General features: G+C 42.4%; 1 protein-coding gene across 1 annotated transcript in view; it reads left to right on the top strand.

The window, feature by feature from the left end:
* The first annotated feature begins 2730 nt into the window (after window positions 1–2730).
* BACE2 (beta-secretase 2) overlaps window positions 2731–21735 on the top strand; it is a 168979-nt gene continuing 149974 nt past the window's right edge. The window contains exon 1 of the mRNA XM_030203823.1: window positions 2731–3305. Coding sequence (XP_030059683.1) covers window positions 3030–3305 — 276 coding nt within the window. The 5' untranslated portion in view covers window positions 2731–3029. The remainder of the gene's footprint in view (window positions 3306–21735) is intronic.

The raw sequence follows: 21735 nt of genomic DNA, 5'->3' as shown, positions 1-21735 counted from the left end.
TGCAGATCTCTCATTTGTTTAAATGTAACTAAATGGACTATAAGTCCCTAATGCAGTCCATTGGTTTTCTTATATTTTGTCCTTGTGATGACTTACACTGTGCCAAAACTGGAAATACAGTGAGACAGGATAACAGAATTCAGTAACATCCAAAATGTATTAATTAACATTATAATTGTGTTCGCATTTGGGTAATAACTGAGAAAATGCTGTTGAAAACTGACTTGAAGAAGAAATAAATATATATCACAGAACTGGACAATGTTGGCACATTTAGACTGACTCTGGACTTCTGCATGAAGGTAGCTCTGCCCTCATTATTTAATATCTTTCTTTTAAAATAGTAGTAATAAACAATATTAAGTGCATTTTTATAAAATACCACTGCATTCCACAAGACTTAAGGAGCAAGTTCCCACAAACCATCTTTCTCTTTTGATCTAGGTAAAGGGAAAAAAAGGATTTTAAATGCTCCCATGTTTCAACCTAATTGATGTTTAATGTGGGATATAACTGCCATAAATAAATAAATAAACAGATTTTGAGCACCTGATTCTCATAACATGATATCTGTTTTAGTGGCCTTTCAACATGAGAAAAAATCTCTGCACAAATATATCACATGCTAGGGTGTCCCCTCCAAATGACACACATTACGATTTATAACAAATTACTACTCTACTTATGAAAAGTTATTCTGTTATTATACTTCCTCTGTGTACATCCGTATGCTGCACAAGCTGGCATGTTTGAAAGTATAAGTGAGATTAAATAAAAATGCTTCCAACAATAAAGAATGACAACATGGATGCAGCAGCTCATAGGTTTGTTTGCTTTGTTTTGAGTGTACGCAGAATGACAACTGCGCAGGGAAGAGGAAACATAGACTAATCTAAGTGGCTTCAACTTTTTGACATCATGTCATCTCCTGTCAAACCTCCTTGACACTAGAGATCCCATGCTACTTTGGGATTTATTTATCACATTTGTACCCCACATTTTCCCACCTATTTGCAGGCTCAATGTGGCTTACATCAAACCGTAGAGGCAATCGCCAAATCGGTAAATATACAAATACAATATAGTGTAGTGATCAGGGAGCATCAAAAGAACAGGGTATACAGGGAAAAAGGAGGGAAGGTTAAGAGTGTCCAAAATGGTCCATTAATTTGCTGTGTTGCAGGATGTAGGGACGTATATATATTGAATCCTTGGAATAGGCCTTTCAAAAGGGCTGCTATTATAAAAGGAGGCAAATTGAAAAAAAAATGAAAATGAGCAGTTGCAAAGGCTGAGTTTAAATCAGGAAGTTGAAATCCATAACCCCATTCCATAACCAAGAAGCAGATGTAAGTTCAAGACCAGAACTGGCCACAATGTCTCCAGTTTGGAGCTGAGTAACTTGGCATCTCTGAACCCTTTTCATTATCATCTCGCATTCAAGTAACTTGGGAACTGCAGATCCTCATCAAACCTACTGATGCATGTAAAGCCTGAATACAGCACTGAGGACTGGATTATCATCAACATTCCATGCAGGTGTTACATTTGATACATGTATAGATACAATACAGGCAGTTGAATCATGGATTGTGATCAGAACCCATACAGGTATCATACTGATGGGTGCATTGGGGGTGGCAAACCCATATGATTTGTCCCTCCCTGGAAACAATGAAGAAGCTTGCTCAATATTGGGGGTGCTCAGCACCCACAGAGTTGGCTGCTATGAATGCATGTACAGCATGAATACAGCACTGACAGCTGAGGAGGGGATTCTCTTCAGAGCTGTGGTATGTGAAATCAGGTGAACTATAGCTCACCTCTGATGCCAATTTCAAAACAGAACAGACATTACCAAAAATCCAGGATTAACTGGGTTTCAGGACTAACCTGGGGTCTCCCTCCTTCCTTTCCCTGCCCTCTCCCCAGCGTAGAACCAGAGTCTCCTGAATCAAAAGAAAAGACTATCAAATTTAAAATTTTACTAAGTGAAAAATGACTCCCAGGGATCCCAGTTGAAAGCCTACCATTTCAAACTTTTAAATATTTTATTATGTATTTTAAATAATTGTTAACAAAGAAATCTTATCTTACCTGAATTTGTGGTGTAGTGTGCTAGAAATATGTCTGCCTTAAGCAGTCAGTTCCAGGTGGGAGATTTTAGCAGCCCTGGATTGTTGCGAAAGCTAACCTGCAAGCAGCACTAATTTCAGTGGGTAGAATTTAGGAATAATGAACACCACACTGCTGTGGGATGTAAGTTCAAAAACAGGAGTAGCTGAAAAGTCTCTCTCCTGGAACTATGTAATTTGGTAGCATTTGATTCTCACTTTTTTGAAATAAACTTTTTCCATGAAAAGAAAGAAAGGCACTTCATTTTGGTTGTTGTTTTTTAAAAAAATTTTTAAAAATTGAAAATAGAAGCACCTTTCACTTCCCAGCAAACTTTAGTAGAATTATGGAAACAAAGCTGAAGGGGTGTTTTACTAAAGCTTAGCTCAGTTATCTGCAGCAGGGCCCATTTTATTCCTATGGGCTGTGCTACAGATAACTCGAGCTAAGCTTTAGTAAAACACCCCCTAAAACAGTGAAACCATGTAGGGATAAATTTCTCTGTGGCTGCTATTTTAAAAGTAGACAAATCGTGTAGGGGAAAGCCTGTGTATTGCTGCTGAACTGCTTGTCCCTTTAAGACAACTTCAAACTTTCTCCAGAAACACCCCTGGCTGGGTCACATTACATCCTTTTCTGCTGCTGGGAAGTGTGTGTGTAAATATGTGACTAAGAAGGTTAGCTGTTCATTCCTATAAGAGCTCCGGGCAGCTTGTTTCTAAGTTTTCTAGGGCTGGATATGTTTTTGTTCTGTGTTTGCTTAAATTTTTACATGATTAATTTAAAGGAGAGCATTAATGTTTCTCAGAAATCAGCATCAATGTCTTGACAATTTGGAAATCAAATGAATTGAAAGGCCTGTGCTTTTGGTAGGTTTTTAGGGGGGGGGGTGTTCTAAGGGTCTTACTGCCAGAATGAAGCTACTCTGGACTTTGGGCTACTTCCTCGTCTTGATGGGAATTGGCTGTGATGCCCAAATTGTCTTCCCCTTGAAGATGTCATCAGCCATGGTGAAACAGCCCTGGAGACTTGTGCCTGTGAACTCATCCCAGCAGCACGAAGCTGGGGGTTTATCTCTGGCCCTGGAACCTGGAGCCAAAATCAACTTTTTAGTTATGGTGGACAATCTACAGGGAGATTCGGGGAGAGGGTACTACCTGGAGATGCTGATAGGAACTCCACCTCAAAAGGTATGCAAGGGATGTGGTGGGGTTGGGATGACTGAGAACTTATATAGGGGAGAGGGGGTCTTTACAAATAGCTACATAACACTTTGCATTATTGTACTTCAGTTCCTTAGGTAGTGAGGAGACCTCCTTTAAAATACTTTTTCAGAGGTATTTGTTATATCTGTTGTCTGAGACCAGAGAGAGGAAGTAATGAGATCTCTAGGCTCTGTGTAAAGGTCTCACCCATTCCTCCTTCATTTGCCTTGGAACAGGTGTGTGTTTGTTGGTTTGTTTCTTTTAAGAAGGGGGGATGGGTCTGTGGTTGATGTTCTTTATAAAGATTCTCCAAAGATTTCTTTCTTGTCTTATGAGAGCTGAAAAGATTCAGAGTCGATGTGAAATGAGCCAGGTTGTAATGTAGTAACTTTTTTTTTTTTTTTTATTGTTGTTCCCCCAAACCTTTTGGATGGCCTTGGTAAGCCAAGGAGTTTCAGGAAAGGCCCCAGAGGAGGTCCAGAAGGGGGTTATTGCTATCCCGGGATGGGTATTGTGAGGTCCAGACTGGAAATAACAGTGGGGGTACCTGGTTTCTGACTTTAGCTCTCTCCTGTTTCTTCATTCCCGCTTCCCTTTTAGTTCCTGTGTAAACAAGCTCTGTTTTTACATCCTCCACCCCAATAACAGAGCCCAGAAAGAGAGAACCAAATTAACTTTACTGCTTTGGAAACACAGCTTCTCCTTATAGGTCAGGGGTGCTTAATCCTATCCTTGGAACACACCTAGCCAGGCAGGTTTTCTGGATATCCACAATGAATATGCATGAGATAAATTTGCATGCACTACCTCCAATCTATGCAAACCTCTCTCATGCATATATATTGTGGGTCTCCTGTAAACCTGACCGGCAAGGTGTGTCTTGAGGACTGGGTTGAAAGCCCCTGCTATAAGTGTTACACACCCTGTGGTAACTCATAGGCTATGGCTCCCAGTCCTGTACACTCACTCTGGCCCTGCCTTGACATGTGGGTTGGGGGAGGGAGATGATTGGAGGGATGCATGTATATGTATGCACAGTTGTCCTTGGAAGCTGTGTGTTTATCTCTCATATTGTTACTGTGTCATGAATCAATATACTTGTTTTAGGACTGGTAAAATGAAAGGAACTGTATGTTGAAGATGGGAAGAGATGAGTCAGTAGATAAACTGAAAAGTTCTAAATGACTAGGTCCTGAGTGGGGGGTTGCCATATCAGTCCACATGAATATGTAGAAACAAAGGTGAACAAACCAAGTGGTAGGAGTGGACTTTGCACTGCTAATGCCCCTGATGTGGCATCAGGCCAGCTAGCCAGTGGGAGACTGCCTATCCCACTTGTCACTTTTAGTTTTCCTTTCAGTGCTTGAGCTGACAATTTGCCAACATTTTCTGCTGCCTTATTAACACCAAGGAGGGAGGATTTGCAAGTGAAATAGTTAAGCTCTGGAACTCATTGCCAGAGGATGTGATAACAGTGGTTAATGTATCTGGGTTTAAAAAAAAGGTTTGGACAAATTCCTGGAGGAAAAGTCCATAGTCTGCTATTGAGACAAACATGGGAAGAAACAGTTTCTGGAGGGAACATAAAAGTAGCCATATTGGGTCAGACCAATGGTCCATCTAGCCCAGTATCCTGTTTTCCAAATAGTGGCCAAGCCAGGTCACAAGTACCTGGCAGAAATCCAAATCGTGACAACACTCCATACTACAAATCCCAGGGCAAGCAGTTGCTTCCCATGTTTGTCTCAATAGCAGACTATGGACTTTTCCTCCAGGAATTTGTCCAAACCTTTTTTTTAAACCCAGATACATTAACCACTGTTACCACATCCTCTGGCAATGAGTTCCAGAGCTTAACTATTTGTTGAGTGAAAAAATATTTCCTCCTATTTGTTTTAAAAGTATTTCCATGCAACTTCCTCAAGTGTCCCATAGTATTTGTACATTTGGAATGAGTAAAATATCGATTTACTTGTACTCTTTCTACACCTCTCAGGACTTTGTAGACATCAGTCATATCCCTCCTCATCCGTCTCTTTTCCAAGCTAAAGAGCCATAACCTCTTTAACCTTTCCTCATACGAGAGGAGTTCCATCCCCTTTATCATTTTGGTCGCTCTTTGAACCTTTAGGAGTGGAGGAGTAACCTAATGGTTAGTGCAGTGGGCTTTGATCTTGGCAACCTGGGTTCAGTTCTCATTGCAAACTCCTTGTGACCTTGGACAAGTCACTTAACCCTCAATTGCCCCAGGTACAAAAATGTAGATTGTGAGCCCTCTAGGAATAGAAAAAGTACCTGCATATAATGTGTACAACGCTGTGTACATTCAGTTGCGTTATACAAATGATTAGTAGTAGTAGTAGGCCAGAGGTCTCAACCCAGTTCTCAGGACACATCCTGCTAGTCCAGTTTTCAGAATACAAATAATGACTGTGCATCAGAGAGATTTGCATACAATGGAGGTAGTGTATGCAAAGTTATCTCATGCATATTCATTGTGGATGCCTTGAAAACCAGACTGGTTTGATGTGTCCCAAGAATTGGATTGAGAACCTCCTGCTTTTTTCATTCTGGTACCTCAGTGGTTCCCAAACCTGTCCTGGGGGAACCCCCAGTCAGTCAGGTTTTCAGGATATCTATATTAAGTATTCATGAGAGAGATCTGCATGCAGTGGAAGAAATGCATGCAGATCTCTCTCATGAATATTCATTGCGGATATCCTGAAAACCAGGTTTGGGAACCACTGTGGGACTTCCTAGGATTTTAACTTGATGGCCGTATTTGGGGTGTGGAAGAAATATTAATTGCTGTTGAGTTGGTAACCCAACTGTACAAGAAAAACTACAGGATATCTGTAGCTAAGAACAACAAAGGAGAGCTGTTAGGCAAACATTTAGAAGATATGGTAAGCCTCTGGTCTACTTTTGGCTTAACGAACCATGCAATTTATATTTATTTATATCCATTTGTAATGGAAAAACTTGCCATGTTATGAGATCAGGCTGTCAAACAATCCTAGTTTCTCCCCTATTTTAAAACCCTTCCTTTTCCAAAAGCCAACTAATGTTCAGTGTCTCCAAATGGGTTATTTTTGTGCCTGCCATGACGATAATGACCCTCACTCATAAGCCAGGAAATGATGTCATTCTCAAATTTACTGCTAACATTCACCGTCATTCTAACATTGTGCCATAGAGAGTTTTCTTCTGGAGCTCATAAGATATTACATGTATAGGCTACTTATCCAGGTGTGTTTGAATTTCTTTTTATTTTGATCAGGTCTGTGGCACCCAAGCTGTTGGGAAATATTTCTGCATCCTTCTGCCACATTTTCTTGGTCTTGGACTGCATTTCTTGGCTCTTGAGGATCTTTTCTGTCCGTCCACAATTCAGAGTAATTACTTGGGACTGATCTCTCTGATTAGTGCCATTCTGGTGCCTTTTCCCTTTTTATTACTATGTTCTGTTTCTTCACATCTAGTGTTTTATTTGTAGGAATGGGGATGCGATCATAAATTAATTTCCCATAATTCTTTTAGGGTCATCATCCCAGTGATTTTCTGGTACAGCAATATTATAATGTTTCCAAAAGATTGCCACCTTGGCATTTTGTATAGAAATTGTATGTCATCAGAACTTCACTGCAGTCTACAAGATGACTATTTCCAGCACTTAGTTACATAATTTACAGATGTCTGTTTTACCAGGGTTTTTTTTTTTAATGCTTCCTGTAAACAATTTCACTTTAATATGCTCAGTCACTCATCCTTAGGATTCAATTCACTCTCTTTAACCATTCATGGGTCCAGTTTTGATCAAGTTCCTGGAGTAACACTTTGCATTTGCCACTTGGTTTTTCCTCATTTACTGATCTGATTCCTTGAAGAGCTTTTTCTCTTCCTTCACCAATTTTGTTGCTTCCTTGCCTTTTGGTTCTGGTGCATTCTCATTCATTCCTCATCGGAATGCTTAAGTTCAGTGATGGAGATCAATTCTGGATGCTTATTTTCATATTTCAAAGCCTTTTGTGCATTTGGATGTGATGTCACTGTTAAGTAAGCATGGGAGCCTATGATTTTAGCTCAGGAAGTATAATCATTTCTAGAAGACCCATTTCTCTTTTGACTCGGGGAATGTACAGTCGTGGCATAAACAGATTCTTATAAATGACCTTGTGGGCATGGGTGTTTTCATATTTGTACATCTAGTTGTTCAAGGTCTTTAAGAGGCCATTCTGCAATTTCAAAGCTGTATAAGAGGGCAGAAATTGCCATCTGATTAATGGCTTCTATGTTATTCAGTGATATTAAAACACTCTTCAATATCAATTTTAGTCTCCTGTAGTATTCTTTATTGATCTTTTCTCTCAGTGATATATGCTTGATTGTTAATTCTTTCTCCACTCCTAGATATTTATACACACCTTCCTGTTCACGTTTCTTTATTTCACAGTGTTCAATCAAAAGGATGTTTTCCTCTAAAGAAAGTTGTATTAGCACATTTGTCCAAACCAAAAGTCATATTTGTGTCATCTGAGAACCGTTTTGCTACTTGGAGTTGTTCTGCTAATAATTATAAATTACGTGAAGGCAGCTCTATGGTTCCATTGACCAACAGTAGGTGTGACGTAACCTCTGGATTGTTGCCATCTTTAGGAATAAGACTTAGGTGTTGTTCAGTGATGGTTGAGGCTCCTTCTGCTCTATTGGGGCTAGAGGGAATGGAAGTGAAGTGAAGTGAAGTTCATCACATGACAGTGTGCAATGCTTGTCACCAAGTCACTGGGTTGACCCCCCCAGTCCTGTTTTTTTTTTTTTAACAAAATCCAAATTAGAAGTCCATATGTGCAGTGGAGTAAACCCAGGACTGAACTAATTTAGCATTGTTCTTCCCAACCTTTTATCCATCATTATGCCATTTAACGCTTAAAATTTCCATGGCCCTAGCCTAGACTGACCCCAGATAATAAAGACAAAATAACACATCACCATTCATTTTCTTTTCCTCCTTAAATTCCCCCCCCAACTTACTAGTTACCCAAAACATGGAGACAGCAGCAGCAGTGGTTGTAACAGGACAGCAGTCACCACAGGATCCCATATATCAGTTTGCACTCACAGACCCTGATTCTATTCATAGACGTTCCATCTAACAAAAAGCCCATACAGTTCACTGACTTACAGGTCTTTTGACTGGGCATAGGTCACAGTGGGAGTCCAGAGGGAGGCAGAGTAGCCCTTGTATCTGTGATGCCATTTGGGGTCCCAACCCATGTTTGGGAACCACTGGTTTAGCCTACCCCCGCTGACATAGAATTGGTGGCAATCCTATGAGATACCAATGTGAAGAACACAGGAGAGAATCCTGGGGTGATATCCTGCTGCCTCTACAATCCAATAATCTCAAAGTTGCCAAACAGAGTAACATAGCAATAGCCAAGGTCAGAAGGATGCTAGAAAACATGAGAAGGGGAATCACCAGCAGCGAAAGGGGAAGAGACTTCAGATGTATGGGCAGGAGGGTAGGGTGTTGAGGATTTGAGTAAATGGGGGAGGGAGGAGAGGGCCATAATACCTGTATTTCAATTCCACCCCACCCACTTTTGTGTACATGCACGTGCTCCCCACCCCTCACTGCACTCATATACTTGCAGCCAGCTCATCCTCTCCACACACACACTGTATATATGTACTGTATATACATACATATATACACACACACACTTGCAGCTAATTGGCCATATCCCCCATGTACACTTCCAGCCAGCCAACTGGCTATGACCTTCTCCCCACATCAGTGGCATAGTCGCAGGTGGGCACAGGCCCACCCAGTGGTGGTGGAGAACCTCTGCTTTGGCTGGTGGGGATCACCAAGCTTGTCAGCTAAAGATTCTTGGCATCTCTTCCTCCCCTCCCATGCTGGTGATCCAAAGTCTCACACCCTCTTCTCCCTCCTGGCCAGTTTATACCTTTTAAACACTTCAGTTCTTTGCTGGCAGCGAGCAGCAACTCATACATGCTGCTGCACTTGCCTCAGAGCCTTCACTCTGATGCAGCTTCCTTTTTCCACCTAAGTAGGACCACATCAGAGGGAAGGCTATTGTATTTTCAGCTGAAAACAAAGCATGACTGAAGCCAAAACCTAAATTTGGTTGGCCTATATCCCCCCCACACACACACATAAACTTGCAGCCAGCCAGCCACACTTCCATTGGCATGGCTAGGACTGATTGGGCCCCAGGCAAAAATTTAAGATGGGCCTATAATAACACCATCTCTCCCAAGGTAGTGGGGATCAGGGGGTGGTAAGGAGGAACCTTTTCTGAGCTCCAGTAAACAAACCATGCAAAAAATAAACACATTCAAGGCCTATTTAGAAAACCTGCCGTAGTAATAGAAAGAGAAATGCAAGCTATCAGGCTCATTTCCCAAAGCTGACAAATTACAATTGATAGATTCAGGAAAAAAAATGCTTTTTTTCTACCTTTGTGAGCATGGGGGGGGGGGGGGGGGGGGGGGGGGGGGGGGAAGGGAAAGGGGATGGTACTTGATATACCACCTTTCTATGGTTTTTGCAACTACATTCAAAGCAGCTTATATAATATATACAGGTACTTATTTGTACCTGGGGCAATGGAGGGTTAAGTGACTTACCCATTACTTTAGACCCAGTGTCTTTTCAGTTTATTCTTAACTCTGTTTCCTGTGTCTCCGTTCCCTTTGAAATTTCTTCTCTTTCTAGGTCCACCATCCATCTTCTTTCCTTATTAGTCCTGTCCAGAAACTCATCTGTGTCCCTGTCCCTATCCTATCCCATATTCAACATCTGCCATCTGTAGCCCTATTTTCCTCCCATATTTAGAATATCTTCTCTCTGTACCTATCTTTAGTTTGTCTAGCATCTCTTCTCTTGTGTTTCTGTCTCTCCCCATGTTCAGCTTCACACCAACACATCAGGGCCAGCATTTCTCTCTCTCTCTCTCACTCTGACCCCCTCACTCCATTGGTCCAGCATCTCTTCCTTTCATTTCCCTTTCCCCTTTTGGTCCAGAGGTCTTCCTTTCAAGACCAGCATCTCTCCATCTCCATTTCGCATGGATCTGGCATCTCTCCCTTTCTCCCCTCTCCGCATGAGTCCAGTGTCTCTAGCTCCCCCTCCCCCACATTCTTCCAAACCTGTGCCAGTGGTGAAAACAGTAAGTCTCTGGCTAGCCACCAGGGCTTTTCTTCTCCTGCGGCCTGCCCACAGGAAGTTGCACCGGAGGAGGTGGGGCGTGGCAGAGGAATGGCCCTGGTGGGGTTGGCCGGAGGCTTACCTAGTTTTTATTTGTGGGTTTGGAAGACTGGGAGTTAGGGATTGGGTCTAGAGAGATGCTGGGTTCACAAGATTGGGGAGGGGGGTAGAGGAAGGGAGAGAGTGATGCCAGACTGCAGGGTCAGAACACAGAGGGCACTTGCCTCCTATGATTGGGCGGCCCCGGGCTTTTTGCTGGGATTGCTCAATGGTACCTATACTCCTGTACCCATCCTCCACTGAAGAGAGACCAATATACACACAAAATCACTTACAGAGGAGCTACATGGCCACTGGTGCCTTAATGAAACCTTACTATGTGCCTTCACATCCAATTTCCCCGCACAAACATTCATCAGTTGGCAAAGAGAGGAAAGAGGAAACTCGACATTTTGCCACACTGTGTGCACTTTTCAACTTGTTTTAACCTATTTTACCTTCTGCCACATCAGCTCAGTCAGAGCCTGCCCTGCTCACTCCCTGCCAGTAATAACCTGGGAGTTCCAGCAGGCTGACGCTCCATGGCCCTTCATTTCTATAGGGGATTGTCATCTATTGAGTCCTATTCTGCTCATAGCAGGACAGCCCTTGGTAGGGGGTCTGCTGTTAGGATTAGGATTCATGCCTATCACATTCCAGTCTGGTGCTATCTCCATTGCTAGATGGCTGAGATACCCTACAACCTTAGGAGATGTATTCACAGCCTGGGCCATCGCAAGAAAAAGGAGGTTAGTGTGAGTGTCTGAAGCCTCATGGCACTGATTTATGACCTTATTTGTGCTGAATACAGGGTGGTTGTACTCAGTTTAGTAGCGCTATAGAAATGATTAGTAGTAGTAGTAGCAGCATCCAACATGGGAAATGACATGGCACAAAAAGCCCAGGCCACTCTTTTGAGCTCCTGACAGAGTTTTTCTGCTGTATAGGGGGGTGGTGTTTGTAGCCTGAAGACTTGAATGCTCACTAGAATAGGGGCATACCTGTTTATAGCTGATGGAAGAGGAAGGTGTGGTATTTCTTACTGACAGAACTATTTGATCTCTAAAAATATAAACTGCAGGATGAGGAAACTTTTGTCAGTGGTTAGTGAAAGTAGTCATTAAGATTCCCCCTATCTGATTCTATGTTTTATTCTAGGCGATATCTCAAAATGTTGAAAGTTAGCTGCTTTCACTATTTATGGAACAAAACGAATCAGGGGCACTGTTATCCTGTTTGTTATCGGAGCCCCCTCCAGGCGTAAAGCAGGAACAACCCAGATAGCTGAAGAGCAGATTCATAAAAGGAGATTTATAAACAAGGTGTGTACAGTGTGCCAGTTGTAGATGGGATACCCTTCTATCATCAATAATGTAAAACTATAAGAGGATTTGTTTATTTTATTTTTGCTACAGCTAATACTGGGGGAAGTGGAGCAAAATGCTGCCAAACGTTCGACTGTGTGAATTGCAGCAGTTGGCTCTGAGCTCACCACAACTTGGAGGATGTTCTATTCTGAGATTTCTATTCCGCTTTTAACTTGCGATTCAAAGTGGATTACAGAGCAAAGAGATATCTCAACTGGATAGAATTACATTAAAATCAATAATCTAATCTTAATTTTAAAAAATCCATCTAAGTAATTTTGATAAAACATAACATTAAGAAGCGAACAAATAAGTTTTTAAGATCTTTCGAAAAGAACTGTAAGGAGTAGTTAAGCGAACTGTTGTAGGTAGACTGTACCATGTTTTTGTGCCTTGGAAGGCAAAAGAATGTTCCTAAACAGACTTCAGTTGCATGGGTTTTACATAAAGGACATCAAGAGGCAGATTTTTTTAGAATTCCTTAGATGCCCTCTATGACTTGGGAATATAAGCAAGTTTCTTCCCATAACTGAATTGGCACCATAAGCACATTTATAGACCAGACAGGCTATTTTAAATTGAATTTGAGGTTCTAATCTTAGCCAATGTAAGTTTTTTTCAACAGGGGGCTAACTTTACAAAACCTGCCTGATCCAAAGATTAATCTAGCAGCTGTATTCTGCAGAAGTTGGAGTCGCCACATTTGTTTTGTTTATGCCACAATATAAATAATTACAATAATCCAATAATGGAAGCAAAATTGCCGGTGCTATTGTTCGAAATCCACCAGGGCTTAAGGATACCCTAATACAGGGCCGCCGAAGGGGGGGACAGGGGGGACAAAAGGGCCCGAGCCTCCGCAGTCAGGCCCGCCTGCCGTCGCTCCCGAACTAACTAACCTTAAACGCCTCCTTCCTTTCCTTTCACCACCTTTGCGGCAAGCAGCAGCAGGGCAGGCCACTCCTTCCTTCCGTGTCCCGCCCTCGCCTGACGTAACGTCCGTGAGGGCAGAGCACGGAAGGAAGGAGAGGTCTGCCCTGCTGCTGCTTGCCGCGAAGGTGGTGAAAGGAAAGGAAGGAGGCGTTTAAGGTTAGTTCAGGGCCCGGTAGCGGGTGGAGGGGGGGCCCGGCGACCTCAGGTGGGGGGGGGGCCGGCGGCGACAATGACCTCGGGTGGGGTGGGGGTGGCCTTGTCCCGGGCCCGGCTCTGGCTCTCGGCGGCCCTGCCCTAATAGCTCTCAATTTCCTTGGATGAAAAAAGAATCTCCTTACCAAAGCATTAATCTGGTAAAATAGCTTAAAAAATCAAACGTTCTTGGTATAATTCTATCAAATTTTAAAGAAGTACCTGAGGAAAGATTTATTATTTCAGAAGAGACCTTCTTCTGGTGAACAAACCATACTAACTTTGTTTTCTGCGTATTAAGTTTGAGCATCATTCGGGATATCCTCCTGGGTGGATGGTTCTGTATCACAACCTATGAAATACTTAACTTTTGACCAAGTTGACTGTTCAACTTGTGCTTCAGTTTAAGACTGCAGAGATTCAAAACGTTCTGGGTGCGGTCCATGCCTTAGGCCCAAAGGAATAGGTCAAGCTAAAGGGATACCATGAGGCAACAGAATGATGCAATGGACCTGGGTGTTGCCTTAATTTTGCATTAGGAAGGATTGTGGTTTAAATTTGGGCAGGGGTTGTCAACGAAGTCCTCAGGACATACCTATTTTCAGGGTATCCTCAATGAATATGCATGAAATACATGCATATTCAATCTCGTGCATATTCATCGTGGATATCCTGAAAATCTGGCAGGGCGTGCCGTGTCCCAAGGACTGGGTTGAGAACCCCTGAATTAGGGAAATTTTAAGAGGAGTGGAGGGAGGAGATGGAGAGGGAGGGAGGAGACGGGAAGGGGAGAGGGTCTTGTGCAATAAGACTAGAATGATTATGTGCATTTTTGGTTGTTTTTATTTTATTTTTTTTATTATTCCTGTTTGTATAAGATTATTGTTCATGAGGATCTTCTTGTACAAACATTCTGTTTGTTGCTCAGCTTTTCAATAAAAATATGTTTCTAAAAAAATAAAATAGTTGATAAAAATAAAGTATGAAAAATGTAAGAAATAGCATGCTAGGGCAAAAAGAGATGAATTTGAAATAAAACTAGCAACAATACAGGGGAGCCTAGAAGCAGGCAAATTGCACTTTTTGAATTGTCGGGCTGTACATGTCTGTAGTAACATAACGTCATGGAGCAATATGAGCAGATGATGCAGATTTAATTTTAGATCAGTAAAGATTTGAACCAGCAGCCAAAAACTTCTTTGAAAAGCTTATTTTCTTGAGACCCTGATGCCTGTCATGGGATATCATGTGATACTTTAGTGGACTTGCTTAAGGAGGCGGTAAAGTGTCAGCTGAGCAGGGGCACACTTTTCCTTTCCCTTCTTCTCTCTACAGTACTGAGTGTACGTGGCTGATGAAGGATTTAGTGCAAAGTCCTATGATACATCCCATCTGTCAGCCAGAGACCAGTTGCCTGCAAGATTTTTCCTTAACCAGGTTGCTTTTTTTTTAATGTTGTCTTTTGTGCTCTATATTTAGGCACAAAATCTGTAATACCTAAATCGCAAGCAATACTGATGTGTCTGTTGCCTGAGCCTTTGATCTCCTAGGTCCCCTATGAAACTTTCCACACAGATCCACTTCTTAAACCCTCCCATCTTCATTTGACAGGGTGTATGTTCCATTGCTGGGAAGTAGATTGCCCAGAACAAGAGAGGTATCTTTTAAGTTCCTACAGGAAGACAACTTGGGTTTAGCCCTCACTGTTATATTTAGGGTGAATCCAAGAATCATTCATGGGGTGGTAATAGATGTAAGAGACTACGTGGGAGATTGCAGGGGCGGGATCAAGGAGGGTGGTGGAACTACTTTTGGGAGGTGGAGATGATGAAAAGCTGAACAGCTGAGAGTTTGAGTGATCCAAAGTCTTTTGCATGATATTTGTATAGATGAACTATATCAGAAACCTTAAAGGCTGAAAGAACACCCTGTGAGTTTCAAAGAAGGAAACCAGGAGCTAGGGGAACTGATAGGACCCTTGGAGTTTTTTCCACAACTGGTAAACAGAAGACCTTTTGGAAGAGAGAGCCCTCACCCTGAGAGGAAAAGGGGCTATTAGACAGGATTCTCTGGCAGAGGGGAGCCAAAAGGGAAGAGTGATCTCTCTTTGGGAGTGAAAAGGTATCGGCTTGCACTTTCGGCAAGCGGCACTTTGGGTATGGGAGATTTGGCTTACACCGTAAGCAAGCGATGCTCTGGATCTCTCGGCCTACATTTTCAGATAGGCAGTGCGGGAAAACACTTCAGTAGGACTTATAGTTGTTATGAAACTTGGAGGACACTGGATTCTTTGGAGTTTGTGATAGCTGCACTGGAGCAGTGTAATCTGGGGATGTAATACATAAGATTGAGAGCACAGGAAGTGTGCATCTCATCTTTTCAATGCTTTCTCTAGGAAACATGGGGGACTGCCAACACCTTTCTTTCTGCCACATGCAGTCCAGCAAGGCACTCTGCACAGTGCAGCTGGAGTGTGCCTGGCAGGGGGAAGAACGTTGACTAGCCTCTGTTCACTTTGGAACAGGGGTTCTCCACCCAGTCCTTGGAATACACCCAGCCAGATTTTCATGATCATCTACCCTTCCACTCCACTCAACATTTTATAGACCTCTATTGTATCTCCTCTCAGATGTCTTCTGTTCTTCTCCAAGCTGAAGAGCTGTAGCTTTTATAACCATTCCTTATAGGGAAATTGCCTCACCTATTTATTATTTTTACCGCCCTTCTCTGTTCCTTTTTCTAATTCCATTATATCTTATTTGAAATGTAGTGACGAGAATTGCACACGATATTCAAGGTGTGGTCGCACCTTGGAGGGATACAAAGGCGTTATAATATTCTCAGGTTTGTTCTCCATTCTGTTTGCTTTCTTAGCTGCTGCTGCTGCACACTTAGCAGAAGGTTTTAACGTATTAACAATGATTTGGATGGGATGGAGTAGAGCTGTTCAGGGGCTTTGTTGTTAACTTCAGAAATGTTATTTATTTATTTATTTTAGGCCATTTATACCCCGCCTTTTGCCACAGTTTTGCAGCCCCAAAGCGGCTTACAATGAACTATTAAATAAATACAATACAGTGCATAGTGAAGTCAGGTACAGTTACAATACATTAGGAAGAGCAAAGGAGCAGGGTAAGAAGGGAAAGGAACTAAGATGGATGGCAGAAATCTAGGTGAGCCAAGAGGGATGATGAAGAACCAGGTGAAACAGAGTGGCTCGATCAGGTCCGGCAAGGCGATCCAAACGGGACCTGCAGCAATGTCCAGGTAGCACAGACAAGGCACTGAAGAGACAGCAGTAGCTTGCGGCAACAATCACCAGAGTTAATGGGCAGGATCCAAGATGGTGGTTCAAACGGACCTCCTCCGCCGCACCAACCAGAACAAGGACAGTGCTGGGCAGACTTATACAGGTCTATGCCCTGAAATGGCAAGGATAAATCAAGACAAAATCTACATATGAAGTATCACATACCACATCTAATGAGTTTATCTTGTTGGACAGACTAGATGTGACCGTAGTGTACTTTATCTGCCATCATCTACTGTGCTATTATGTCACTTCATTAGGGGTCCCGACCCATATTTTGGGAATCCCAACCCTAGGTGAACTTTGAGCTGTGCATTTCCCCTTCTGCCCCCCCTCCATGTCCAGCATCTCTCCCATATCATCCTTGTCTCTTACCTCTGCCACCACTACTACCCTTCTTCCGTCTAGTTGCCCTGAAGTCCTGTAGAGCAGAGTGGATGGTGCAGGATATCTGAGCACAGGCACATACTCAAGCTCTGCTAAGTCCTGCTCCCTCTAGCAATATTGGAGGGGGCGGGACCCAGCAGAGCTTGAGCATGTGTCTGTGCTCAGAGGCTGTGGGCTGTGCAGGCTGCTTTACAGGGCTTTAGGACAGCAGGGGGTAGAGAGAGAGGGTGCCAGCGGCAACAGTGGCAGAGGGGAGCAAGTCCTTTCATGCCAGGTTGCCACTTCCTGAACTTTTCCATCCTAGGCAGATGCCTAATCCATCTATTGGCCATGCTGGCCCTGCGCTGAAGTGGAGGGATGGAGAAGGTATCAGAAAGTTTATGACATAGTGTCTAGGTTTACCAACTATGTCTTAACTTTCGGGACAGATGACCTAGTCTGGTTTTACCCTACTGGTTGTCAAAATGGAAGAAAAATGATGATAGTTGACCACCAGTATAGCAGAAGAAACTTTATTGAGAAACAGTAACTCAATGCGGCCACATTTTGGCAGATGCCAGCATCAGGGCTGTAATTTCTAAAAATAGATATACAAATAAAAATATATCAAATAATTATAGAAATAAAAATATACATGTATTACAAACATATCTATAATATAAACTGTTAAATAGTGGATAAAATATTGAATACAAAGCCATAGTGGTGAACAAAAAGATATCACAGATAAAAGCAATCAAGTATTGTTTTACCCCACTGCCTGCATTGCTTTTCTATGTAAATCAACAGTGAGCATGAGAACTAACAGTCTATGCAGATCATGGGATATAACCCGGATAGGATGTACCTCATTTTTCATGTCTGGGTTTCTAAAAATTAACTCTACCAGGGATTTTTAAGTTGGGTCTTTGAGACTTTCAACCAGGTTTTGTTTAAATTAATGCAGGTGCAGCAGAAAATCATTTTGCTTGGGAAGGCCAAACAAACCAAGCTCAGTCCTGGCTCTCTCATCTCTCTGGCTGCTGATGCTGTGGGGTTCAAAAATTTGGTCGGGCCATGGACCCTATGGCCCATGCTGTTCCATTGCGTATGGGTTAATGGAAATATGAAATTAATCTTCTCCTAAATCATGAGTATACTGATGTTTCACAGCTATTTACTAGAACTGTCTGGGATATTGATGGGAGATGAGATTGCCATGATATTTCATGAAACTGTAGGTAAATCTTCATCCTTGGTGACTTTAGTTTCAGGTCCCTAGGTCCTTCTCCCCCCCCCCCCCCCCCCCCCCACCCCTCCATCACACTTCTTTGAACGATTCTATAAATATACATATTTTAGATGACATACTTTTATGTTTAAATCATCTTTATTGAATAAGTTATGCACAAGAAAATATATCACAATTCAAACTGTCCCTAATCTTCAGGGTCATGCATGAGTGAAACATTGAACAAACAATAGTTCTCAAGAGAAAGCAAAATCCTCCTCACTCTACCTACACTGCTGGCGATCCAAATAATGAGACACAAGATTAGAGGAAAGAGACATCATTGAATGAGGATCCTGCTGCATGCATCTGGCTGTAGAGTTGCCTAAAATCACTCCCAAATATGTTAAAACTTCTCCCCCTTCATGGAAGCAATGTTAGCAACACCCAGATGTTCCAGCACCAACAGGGATTATGCCACTTTTCCAATGTTGGGGCGGTAGGCTCCTACCAACAAAGTAATACTATTGTCTTCCCAATCAACATGGCTTGGCGGAGAACATTCTTCATGCCTGCAGGCATGGGAGACGGGACTGCAAAACACATCAAAGAGAACCAATGGATTGAGGGGAACTCCTACATCACCACTCGGCAGAAATAGACTGTAGCTTCTGGGAACAAAATTGCAAGACCCGGGAGCAAGTCTAAAACATATATGACTCAGGGACACCAGGTCCTCGTGACATTTCAGGCAATCCTCATAAGAACAAAAGGAGGCTTTATAGGCCAGATGAGGCCAGAGAAATATAGTGTCTCAGCACAAAGTTATATTGTAATTCCCAGAGCAGAACATTTGCAAGCAAACGTTGAACCCTCAGAACACAAGCTTTCACCTGAGTAGGCGTTACTTCCTTTGCCAGTTCTGTAAACCACTTTGTCGCCATTTAGTATAGTCGAGGTCCTCTGTGGTGTCCTGCAGATACCTGTGATGGTACGACAAAGGGACAGGATTCTGAGAACCCAAAGTAAGCACTGAATTGAGAGTATCTTGCATGTCCTTACAGAGATTTACCCAACCTAAGCTGCGAATGTAATAGATCAGCTGAGAATATGCAAAACAGTCTGTAGGTGGTAATGAATAAGCAGTTTGTAACTCCATAAAGGGTTTCAATTTGCCATCATCTGTCGAGAGTTGATTGAGGTAATGAATACCCAAAGATCACCAATGGGTGAACACTCTAGATTCCGTGTCAGGTGGGAAATTTGGGTTCTGAAAAATGGTGAGATAAGGAGTCACAGCAGAAGAGAAAGGATGTTACTTACAAAGCCACCGCCAGGTGGCATGGTCCGAAACCTGAATCAGATTCCCTCTTAAAACACTGGAGGATTTTCTGGGCATAGTATGCAGCAACCAGCTGAAATGTTTAGTGGAAGAAAAAGAAATTTCTAGAGAAGTAACAGAAATTCTCAACTCCATGAAACCAGTCATTAATTTGTCTCATCACAGTTAGATATCTCAAATTTAGAAGCCCCAAACCCCCATGAGCTCTAGGTTTCTACAACACCGTAACTTGAAGTTGGGTACGCCTGCCCTGACAAAGAAAAAGTTGGAGTGCCTGATGGAATGAGCGTTTGTCTTTAGCTTTCAAGTAAAGTGTCAACCAGCAAGGAACCAGCATCATGTTGAACAAATGAATCCGTCCAAGCAAAGTGATAGGATAGGCGCACCACGGTTGTAACAATTGCTTTGTAATGTGAAACCATTATTAGTCAATTTACAGCTTAGACAAATCAGAGGGGATACAGACTCCCAAATATTTAAACTGATCATCTGCCCAATGAAGCGGGAATATACCCACCCAGTACAAACATCTGGAGAAAGTGGAAGTGTTAGGGATTTGGTGAGATTTAGATGAAAAGATGCCACAGTGGTCAATGAGGTGGAGCAGATGAGGTAAGAATCATTGCAGCTCCCCCAAAATCAATAAGAAATCGTCAGCGTAGTCTAGTATTTTAATCATTTGCCCATGCACCTGGACACCAGAATTCCTCCGAATTATGAAGTACACATAGTAGTAGTTCAAGGGATAACAAAAACAATAACGGGGAGAGGGGACACTCCTGTCTTGTGCCATGCTGTATGGGAAAGGAGGAAATGCAGACACCATTAACCAAGAGAGCTGCCTGGGGATCCGAATACAGAGCAAGGACCGCATGCAAAAACCAATCCTGAATGCCAACATAGCGCAAGGTGTGAGCAAGAAAAGGCCAGTGCCCTTGGTCAAACGCCTGTTCCACATCCAGGCTGGTCAGCAAAAGAGGCTCACCTGTCAGTCGCCCCTGCATCATATCTAACAAAACTTTCCACACATTAATGACCAACTGACGACCCCTAACAAAGCCTACTTATCACCACAGATAACAGAAGGTAACAAGGGCGCCAAGCAGTCAGCCAGAATCTGATAGGATTTTTATATCAACGTTAATCAATGAGATTGGGCGTTAGGCCTCAGGCATTCAAGCCTGTCACCCTGGTTTTAAGTAAAAGGCAAATATTGAAATGTTGTGGGAACTGGCGGACAGCAATGACTGAGTTATAGTAATATAATAAGGGGTCATTCAGTTGACACTGTAGTAGCTAATAGATTCCCCAGTAAAACCATCTGGACCTGGGGTAGAACAAAGTTTCAGGGCATGAATGGCCCCTTGAAGTTCTTTAGCCATCAAAGGGTGGTTCAAGATGACATAGTTTTAAATAACAAACTTTATTTTGTATAAAAATCAGACAAAAGATTGCAGATTAATACTGTCAAGTACTAAGCATGATGTAAATAGGAACAACAAACATAGTTTGAAATGTCTATATGCGAATGCCTGGAGCCTAAGAAATAAGATGGAAGAGTTAGAATATATTGCACTAAATGAAAAATTAGATATAATAGGCATCTCTGAGACCTGGTGGAAGGAGGATAACCAGGGGGACACTGTTATACCATGGTATAAATTATATCGTAGTGATAGGGTGGATCGAATTGGTGGAGGGGGTAGTATTGTATATTAATAAGAGCCTTGAATCAAATAGATTGAAAATTTTACAGGAAACGAAACACTTCTTGGAATCACTGTAGATTGAAATTCCATGTGTAAAGGGGAAAAGGATAGTGATAGGAGTGTACTACTGTCTGCCTGGCCAGGATGAACAGATGGATACAGAAATGTTAAAGGAAATTAGGGACTCAAACAAACTGGGGAACACAATAAAAATGGGTGATTTCAATTACCCCGATATTGACTGGGTAAATGTAACATCGGGGCATGCTAGGGAGGTAAAGTTCCTTGGAGGAAATCAAGGACAGCTTTATGGAGGCGACGAGAGGGAAAAATTCTAGACCTAGTCCTTAGTGGAGCACATGATCTGGTGCGGGAGGTAATGGTGCTGGGGCTGCTTGATAACAGTGATGATAATATGATCGGATTTGATATTAGCTTTGAAGTAAGTATATATAGGAAATCAAATACGTTAGCGTTTAACTTTTAAAAAGGAGACTATGATAAAATGAGAAGAACAGTGAAAAAAGAAACTTAGAGGAGTGACTGCGAGGGTCAAAAATTTACATCAGGCATGGATGCTGTTCAAAACACCATCCTGGAAGCCCAGGCCAAATATATTCCGCGTATTAAAAAAGAAGGACGGAAGACCAAACGACAGCCGGCGTGGTTAAAAAGTGAGGTGAAGGAAGCTA

This window comes from Microcaecilia unicolor, chromosome 5, assembly GCF_901765095.1.
Source record: "Microcaecilia unicolor chromosome 5, aMicUni1.1, whole genome shotgun sequence".
NCBI classification, from domain to species: Eukaryota; Metazoa; Chordata; class Amphibia; order Gymnophiona; family Siphonopidae; genus Microcaecilia; species Microcaecilia unicolor.
Note: the sequence above shows the minus strand (reverse complement) of the source record. Positions and strands in the feature narration are given on the sequence as shown.